The sequence below is a fragment of the Lagopus leucura genome, unplaced genomic scaffold (genome assembly GCF_019238085.1).
Source record: "Lagopus leucura isolate 7727_CA_CO unplaced genomic scaffold, USGS_WTPT01 Super-Scaffold_100026, whole genome shotgun sequence".
Lineage (NCBI taxonomy): Eukaryota > Metazoa > Chordata > Aves > Galliformes > Phasianidae > Lagopus > Lagopus leucura.
Window position 1 is genome coordinate 4,944,060 of NW_024962277.1, and position 9,605 is coordinate 4,953,664.

The following is a 9,605-nucleotide window of genomic DNA, read 5'->3' on the forward strand; positions in this document are numbered from 1 at the left end:
CCTGGATGCCTACCTGTGCGACCTACTGTAGGGAACCTGCTTTGGCAGGGGGGTTGGACTCGATGATCTCTGGAGGTCCCTTCCAACCCCTACAATTCTGTGATTCTGTGATTCTGTGCTGTAATATCTCTATGGTCTTAAAGAAAAATGTAATCAATTTCGACATCAAGGCATTCAAAAACAACAGTTTTTAAAAATAAACGGAGTCTACATACTCAGGTTGCACTCCATAAGAAAAATACAGATCAGTGGCTCTTGCAGTTGCTACATACCCAGGAATATCAGGAGTACTCCCACCATAACTTGCATTGTGAGCGACAGGCTGATAAGAACAATAAGGGGCATGTAGAATGAAAAAGAAGGTCCTTGCTCAATCACAGCTTTCAGCTGTGATGCATTGGCCATCAGCAGCGCAATGTCCAGCATGCTCTCTGCAGCGCTCTTCTTGTTTGCGTAGTGGTTGATATTCATAGGTCCATTTCTCTGAAACCACTGTGATGGTCTGTACTGAAAGTGGGAGAAGAAAAAAGGTTATTCGTATCTATTTTAGTTAGTGTAGAGAGTCAGAGATGACTTAGCCCATCAACTAGTTTCTGTAGGGATACTGATAAAGTTACAGTAGGACTAAGATTCTACATGCCTCTCCTTCACTGCTACCACTGCCCTCCATCTGATGGCAGAACTGTAGTGATTGTACTAGACTTGGGCAGATAAACTTTGTCCATCTTGAAGGATCACTCTAATCATTGTTTCTACCATGAGAAAAGTAAGGACTGGAAAATCTTCAGTGCTTGCACTGAGAAAGGCTGGGAGGAAGAAACTCCCAAAGACATACTTAAAGCCACAAACATTTATTAAATTCACACTCAGTGGACATCGCAGATCTGCCTAGTTCTTCATTAGTCTTGAGTCTCATTTTGAGGATTTACATGGGAGTTGCTCACTGTATGAGCTTTGCTTGACCTCTTTTCCTGCTGTTTTCACTCTGCTGTACCACCGTCCAGGTCCTCACACAGACAACGGTTTCTGTTGAAATATCGTATGACTCGTGGTTGCCAAGCACTGCCCCATTACAAGGGTAGCTTTTTTTCAATTTTCCCATCAGCAGAGGTCTTTGAATTCCTGAGCAAACAAATAGGAAAAAAACAGCCTACTGTGGGGCAAAGCCAGAGCTGGTCAATCTGGAGGGCTGGATAAAATGAGCATTTCCTGATGACGATTCAGGTGACCTAACCTGGAATTTGGCAGCATGTCTCCAGTGGTTCCTAATTCCTCATGGGGTGGATGCAGTGTGTGTAACTTGGGTAGGTGTGGAAACATAACTCTTAGATGAAGGAAGGTGAGGTGTTGCTCTTCTGCAGTCTCCAGACGGGTTAGGATTTCACTCTTGTGGATCTTACTTGTAGACTTCATAAAAATAATATTCAAATATCAGTTTATTTTGGCTGACTGCTTCAAACCTGCTTCTGAGAGATGTTTTTACTGCACAAGTATGTTGTGCTCGCCAGAAAATACTGTGAGGGAAATTTCTTTTTAAAGAGAAATGCAGAAAACGCCCTCAGATCGCTCTCTTTAGTGGCTCTAATAACCATCCAATTTCCAACTCCAGAGCCAAGTTTGCCACTAACCAGACTTAAAAGCATTTTATTAGTAGGATAGATATTGATACATAGAGCAAACACATTCCCAGTTTTTCCAGGGCATTCAAATGCCCAACCTGACCTATTTTCACCAGACATGCTGTAACCAACCACAGTCTAAATATTTTACTGAGAGAAAAATGTCATGGGGCAGCAGCAGACTTCTTTCTGCAGAGGGAATTAAACCGTGTAACTATAGCTTCGTGCAGGTGGCTTGTTTACTCTTCCGTTGCTCAGAGAAGAGAATGGCTCTGAAACTGATACCACCTTCAGTGGGGAAGCTAGTTATGAGTTTGCTTTCGTCTGTGTTCTGCAGCCTAAAAATGAAATTTGTGACTCAGGGGTCTGCCTCAGTTCATCACCTTTCCTCTCCGCAAGCAGTCTCCTCTTTCCACTCCCGGCTGCACTAAGCTGCCCTAGCACTGGGATATTTAGAGTTAGTGTCTGCTCCTAGTGCAGCCCTGCCACAAGCTCCACAACAGGTGTGAATGCTCATTTCCTTACCTAGAGCAGCAGGAAAGATACACTGGCAGTACTCACTACAAAAATCCAGACTAAGATTTTTCACTATTAATTGCACAGAAAAAAAGATTAAGATGCTTTATTCTTGCCTTACATAATAAGTAAGACGGTGTGGAATTACATGTGGAACAGCAAAACTTCTGGGTATGAGTTTAAAAAAGAAACTCTTCTCAGCAAACGTCAGAATTTTGTAGTGACTTCCTGATAGATGAAATTATATTTTCTGGTGTCTAGTAGCTAATTAACTATTTCCTGACCAAAACCAAACATCCAAACCTCTAAATTATTCCTTGAGTTCACAAGGCTTCAGTATGTAACACAGGCAAAGGTAGCTATGCTGTAGTCTTAACCTTGATGGAAGGAGGCTGCAGCAGGAGCTGTGCTGATAGAGTACTGATGACAGCTTTCACTCTACTTAGGAATGTGATCATGAGCTTGAGGTGACTACTTTTTAAAAAAATTATATTGGAGAATAAACAATCTGGACTACATCTTTCTTTTAGTTACCTCTATGAGATACAGGGCTCTTCCTATGCAGTCAGCAGAATGCAGACTCTTTCTTTTCCGGGGCAAGTATGGGACTGCACAGTCAGGACTTTGCAGTTTGCTAATCCTGTTTCTGCATGGCCAGCCAGCACACAGCAGCCAATGGCATTTGAATTGCTATGGAAGCAAAAGCTGGGTCACCTCTGGACTCTGATAAGCAGAGAAGACTTTAGCAAAGAAGTAAAACTTTGTGCTTCTAGCATCCCAAGTCAGCTGTTTATTAGGTGTGAGTCTAATGGAAGGCATTTTACTCTGTGAGGAGGCTTCCAGCCAGTGCTGCTGCCAGCAGACTAGACACAGTTGGAGCTGGGCACAGGGAGGGCAGAGGCCCCAGATCTGTGGCACAGAGTGTCCTCAGCTGTGCCTCGTGCTGGGAAGAAGGGTGTGCAATCATGGAAGCCCCAGAAATGATTGTTTCCCTTTTCTTAAGACATGGAGCCTCCTGTCTCGTGATGGAAAACCATAAAACCAAAAGAATGCAAATTAGCATGGACTCGGGGCAGAACTTGAAGGCAACTGCCCAAAGGATCAAAACAAATGCAGGCAGTACTCTGGAAGCAGTTTTTAACAGACAATGTGTTGCACGGCAATATATAGACAGGCAATGAAAGGAGAGCTGCTGCCTTAACCTCTGGTTAATGATAGTCCTGCATTTAGAAATTACACGGGGATGCTGTTATGTGGCTTTGTGGTTTCAGGGAGGTGCCAAATGGCTGCACTGAGTGGCAGTTACCGTGCTACTGTCACCTGCTGGGATGCAGGGAGAGTGAAACCACTGGAGATTCCCTGTGAGATGTGTAGGTGCCACTTGGCAGGACAGCATGTGTGCTGGGCAAGGGGAATCCTGTAACCTGTTTCTGCTGTGATGTAATCACAGCAACTGCCTGGTACAGATTAAGTGATCAGTGTGCTTTGTGTTGTCAAACGAGTCCAAGGAAAGGCAGCACACAGTCACAGGTGCTTGCACAAGGGCTGTATGGAGCTGCTTTGTCTCTGGGCAGCAGCACTTAGTGCCCACAGGGCAGTCAGCTCCCAGGGGTGATGCCAGGATGCTGCACCAGAAGCTGACGCTTTCTGCTTCCACAAAAATAAACCTTGTGTTCACTTCACACTGGGAATTGAGTTCTACAATACGTCATCTTATTGACAACTCTGTGGGTACAGGCTTTGCCTCTGCTTTGCTTCACTAGTTGTCTTAATGGCACGCCCAGAATAACTGAAGTCCCCCTGAAATACAGAAAGGATTTATTCACTACATTTATTTAAAAACAGACACGGCACTGAGGTAGATGTCCTTAAATGTTGAGTTGAATCAGATCCAAGGCACACCTGCTGATTTAACAGGCAGGAAACAGTGCTGAAAATGGAAACCCTTGAGAACAAATCATAAAGTATCTTTGTTAAATGCAGTGACCAGTTATGGTAAGGATTCATGCTTCCACTATGACAGTAAATTGCTTTGTGCGACAAAGTTTATATGGCTGCTTGCTGAACGGGGTATTTGTCAGGCACTAGTGACTGCTGAAGCAGTCCAGTTAGTCTGTTGGAAGTCTGAGAAAGAGGAAGAGAAGGAGCAATTTGGTGTCTTGTTTTGGTGTCTTGTCCAGCTTGAACTCTGGGTTGCCCAGAATGGTACCAGTCAGTCTGCCAGGAGAAGGCATGTGGAGTTTTTCACATGCCAGTCATCTGGGACAGGTGGAGGAGAAGAACAGTAGTGAAAACTGAGAATATTTTAAAGCTTAGTTATGTTTGTTTCTGTCACTGCCCTATGAATGGGGGAGGAAAGATAAAATGTGAGCGCAAATCTTGAGAATTCACCTCTCTCCTTTTGGGATATACCCAGGTACTTCACTTAGCTTCTTTTTTTCCCCTCATATGCATATTTTCTTAAAGGGATTATGTTAAGAAAGTCTTACAAATTAACACATCTGAGAAAAATGTTGCCTGAACTGACAGCACCTTGAAATTTCCAAGCCAAGACTGAGATTTGCTATGAACATTGACGTTTGTGTGACTGTTCTTGTGAATGAAATTAGCAAGTACTTGCAGTAGCACAGGACCGGTTACCTTTTTTTTTATTTAAAAACCTAGAAAGCCAGTGTTGCAGTTAGCCAGGCAAACATTCTGCACGCATCCTACAACATACCATAAGTCAGAGGTCTGGCCTTGATTAGCAGTTGTTACGGCAGCTGCCTAGCAGCATCTGGGACTGCAGGACCCAGAGCTCTGTGTGATGTGCACGTCAGGCCTGGTTCTTAAAACATTAATACTTAATACTCATTTTGGTGTGAGTACAGGCATTCACAGTATTGTAATTTTAAATCATTTTGCAGTAGAAAGTGCTTATTAAACACAGTAGGCCCATGGTTTTGTTCAGGATGATTGGGCAGATAGCACTGATTATTGCTGATATATTAAGAACAAGGTTTCTAAGAACTGTGTGTCTGATTAGTGACACCTGCTTTTGCCTTTGAGTACATTTACTCTGAAACAATCTTCAAAACCCTTGGCTTGCTCTAATTCTGTATGCAGTCCTCTTCCTACTTTAGGTTAGTGATTACTGCAATTGCAGGGTAGTTCTTACACACTTAAAAGCCAAGCAACCTTGCTTTAAAATGAGATGGGATGAACTTTTGGTCTGGCTGTTGGCCAGTAGAACCTCTGGGTTTGTAACATCACAGAGTGAGTTTCCTGAAATCCTTGTGTTTAGGGACAGTCCCTATTTTCAAACAATGGAAAGTTGATAAGTAATAACCAGGCTGTGCAAATATAAGGCTGAGTCACGGAGATCTCAGAGTCAATGGTTCTTTGCTGTGTTTTGAAGTAGTGTTTCTAATTAAATATAAGCTGAAAACATCCAGCACAAAATTCCACTTATATCAAAGAAGGGTCAGACATAAAAGAAATTACATAGAACTGAAACAAAACACAATTTCAGAGGTTTTAAATTTATTCTTTCTAAGACTAACCCTGCCATTGTAGAATCGAACCCCTGACTTTATACAGTTATTTAATGATGCTGATGGATGTAGAATTTCTGTCCAAATATCTGTCATCTACGTAGTAGAAATGGAATGGGTCAGTATATGGCCACTGAAATCAGACTTTCCCCCTGTTTCAAATAATTTTCTTGTGCGACCTGGTGTAGGGAACCTGCTTTGGCAGGAGGGTTGAACTTGATGACCCATGGAGGTTCCTTCCAACCCCTACAATTATGTGATTTTCTGATATAGAAAGAAAATAGGGAAAAATATTCTCAAAAAAAAAAAAACAACTATGTCCCAAGGCAAGTTGTGCCAGTCATACAGTGGAATATTAGATCCTGTGTACACCTCCTTGGGAAGATGTGATTCCTTCCCCCCCAGCAAAACATTAGACCACTTGTTCAACTTAGCACTGACTCATAAAAAAAATCCCTAAATCTGGCTCTGAATCATCAGTGCCATTTCCTGTAGGAATTCCATTTGGGGGAGATGTGTCTGTTCAAGTACCAACCTAACACAGCACTACTTAGCTTAGGAGGCTGCTGCAGTCACGTCTGGAGGCAGTGTGGTTGCAGGTAATCTAGAAAATATATATTAAAAACCAAAACAAACAAAGCAACACTTCAGCCTGTGTTCAGTTTCCTAGCACCTTTAAAAGCCTATACTGAATAAGAGCCACACTGTATATGGAAAACAGAAAATGAAAATACAACTATGCTTAAAAAAAAAAAAAAAAGCTAACAAGTGGTAGCTGTGTTAATTCTTGAGTTTCAGAAACCTTGCACAAATAGAAGGGAACGGTACAGTCCTGTTAGCTCAGGGCAGAGCACTGTTTTCCTAAAGCTGTGATGGCATCAGTAATCAGCGTACCTGATGGCTTCAAAGTGAAGTTATAAATGAGACTTGTCTGTAGAGCAACTGGAACAGAAGCTGTTCCTCACCACTGGGCAGCAGGTTGCCTGCCCTGTGTTGCCAAGGCACTGCTTGTTTGTCCTAGCTACTTGCTTGTGAGGCTAGCACCACTATGGCAGACTAGATGGGAAGTACACCATACCTCTTTGGAATGTGCCATGTCATTCTGTGCCCAGGATAATTATTACAAGTTCTTACCAATTTTGTTACTTGTGCTGCAATGCCAAGAAACTGACATGTCCCAAAGTGCTTAGGAATCAATACGCAAACTTCAATACGTTTTTAGCAACAATGTGACCATTATAGAAAGCAAATATTCCACAGCAGTTCTCTTCAACCATCCAATAGTTGCTCACTTTTTCACAGACCCTTAACTATTTCCACTGGCATTCCTTGCCATCATGGGAAGCCCAAGCTGTGCTAGTTTTCACAGCAAAGCAGCTCCTGGACTGTTTCGATACGGGGCATGAACAAAGGAAGCAAACACAGGAGCATGAAAAAACAGTTACTGTTGGCATCCAACAGATCCTTTGCACAAAAGGCAAGCACAGTTTCCAGCCATAATTATTGCCATTAGTCAGCGAGGTGTGCCAGGCCAGCACTGGAAGAAATGCCCAGCTTCTTTCTAAAAGAGTGACAGTTGGTGAAAAATATTACCCAAGTTAATGACCAAGTTAAAATAAATCAAATTGAGAGTGAATGCAACCACTCATTCAGAATTGCAGTGAGCTCAACATAATAAAATCACTGTGCTTCTACCCTGCTTTGAAGGTAACTAAGCCATTTTTCCTTTGATGGTACCTGCTTTTTGTATCAGCTAGCGTAAGAGAAATCCATTAAGAGAGTGATGTGCAAGAGAATGCATTTTGAAGGCGGGGCTGATGCTAGGATGGGCAGTAAGAACTTCAGGGCTGCCAGAGATATCAGCAAGCTCTCCTCACAGCAGGCACATAAACACCTCCAGCTCCAGTCCCTGCACGTTGAGGCCCTGTGGGTTGTTTGTGTGAATGCTGGACTTGATCATATTCTTAAGGTATCTACTCTTCAAAACTTGTTTTTTAAGAAATCTGTCGCCTGTTGCATCTTGTGTGTATAATTTTTTAATATATATTTTAGAAAATGAAAAGGTGTTTGGGAAGTTCTCTGAAGTGTTAAATAGAGCGTATGCATAATACAATATGAAGTCTCTCTGCTTATTCTTTTACTTACACAGCTTTTATGGGAAAGCAATAATGAAACAATAATCGCATGCAACTGGAGATGAAGCAAAACAGGAAAGTCATAAAAAAAATTCTTAGAACAGACCAAGAAAAAAAAAATCCCCATTACATGTACTTGTGATGCAATCACGAGTCTGGCTGTTAAAAAATAAATGCAAATTCTGAGAATTCAGTGGCTTAAAGGCCAGCAGTTCGATTTGCACATCCCTTGTTTCTCTTTAGATACTTTCCAGGATTTATTAAAATCAGATTGGTTTTTATTTTTCTGGTCTGTTGTCCATGCCAAGGGCTCCAGGAAGGGAAGGCACGGTCTTGCAACCACCTGTGACCAGCCAGCAATGTGGGTAGTGGTTTGCTGCAGCTGTTCCTGTGTGGCAGTCCTCAGTGAGAACGAGAGAAGCTTTTCAGAGTTTGGTCTCTTTCAGAAGAACATGAAAGATGCTCTTTTAGCCGCTTGGCGTTTTAGAAAAGCAGCATGCTTGGAAAATACCCTTTATATGTAAACATAATATGGGATGAAATGTTTTCCAGTGCACATCTCTAGACATGTTTTGACTACATGGAGTAGTGAAAAGCTGTGCTTTCCCTTGTTGGTATGTGATGACTGCATGCAAACGTGCAGTCCTGGACTTTAGGGCAGCTCAGCTCCTGCAGGAAATCCCTCCCAGGCAGAAATCATACAAGCATAGAATGGCGTAGGTTGGAAGAGACTTGCAGATCATCCAGCCCCAACCTGTGCCGTGGGCTGGCTGCCCCCAGCAGCTCAGGCTGCCCATGGCCGATCCTATCTGGCCTCGGCACCTCCAGGGATGGCGAGCCCGCAGCTCTGGGCAGCCAGTGCTCAGCATCCCACCACCCATTTCTGAGTGGGAAATTTCCCCCTAGATCTCCCCTCTTTCAGTTTAAGGCCAACCCCTCTTGCTCTATCAAAATTCCTATCAGTAATCTGTCTCCGTACCGAGATTTTAGGCGAGGAGGACATCTGATGGCTGGGCGCTGGGCCACGCAGGAGCTCTGCAGCCACCACGCCAGGCCTGAAAAGGATCTTCCAGTCTTTCCCCGGCCCATCTTTGATCCAAGACAAAACGGGAGGTGCGCGCCGTACCCCGCAGAAAGGGGAGCGCCGGGTTGCAGCAACAGCCGGGATCGCCGGCAGCACGGCGCTCCGCGGTGACAGCCCCAGGGCAGCCCGCCCGCCCCAGTCCCGCGCCGCGGGCCTTACCCGCTCGACCACCGCCGGCTCCGCTCCCTCCGCCCGCCCGTTCAGCTCGTGGGTCTCGCCGCTGGAGTCCATCTCGGCTCTCCGAGCGGAGCAGGAGAGGCCTCGGCGGCTGCTGCCGGCAACCTCTAGGCACCCCTTTTGTATCGGCTCCCCCCTCTGGCCGCGGTTAAGAGAGAAAGTTTCCGGCGGCGCAGAGGAGGGAGGGCCGGCACCGCGCACACCGCCCCGGGGCTGGGCTGAGCCGGGCTCTGCGCGCGGCGCTGCGGGACGCCGTTGGCGCTGCGTGGGACTGAGGGAGGCTCTTTCCGCGGAACTCCTCGGTAGGCAGCAGGGCTGGCAGCGCTGCATCTGCGCTGAAAATGCTCTCCAGAGGTCTGTGCCGGCGTCTGAGGTACAACGTACCCCGCAGGTTAATGCCTTCGGAGTCGTCTGTGTTACAAACTGTTCCTGCTGGGTTTAGATCATGCCCTGAATAGTGCTGAAACATACTTTACAGAACGTAAATAAACACCTACTGAAAACGAAGTACAGACCCGCCTCCTGCTAGGCCATACTCGTA

The 9,605-nt window shown here is 44.8% G+C and overlaps 1 protein-coding gene across 3 annotated transcripts in view; it reads right to left on the reverse strand.

Annotated features, from left to right (window-relative positions):
• Positions 1-9,194, reverse strand: part of NINJ1 (ninjurin 1) — an 18,116-nt gene extending 8,922 nt beyond the window's left edge. The window contains exons 1-2 of one of the 3 annotated variants that reach the window (XM_042880486.1): positions 9,047-9,194; positions 273-507 (exon numbers count right to left, since the gene is read on the reverse strand). In XM_042880486.1, the coding sequence (XP_042736420.1) occupies positions 273-507; positions 9,047-9,118 (307 nt within the window). In that variant the 5' untranslated portion in view covers positions 9,119-9,194. Of the gene's footprint in view, positions 1-272; positions 508-8,782; positions 8,992-9,046 lie in introns of those variants that run through there. The other 2 variants (XM_042880485.1, XM_042880488.1) reach the window with 2 other exon arrangements.
• Positions 9,195-9,605: the final 411 nt, after the last annotated feature.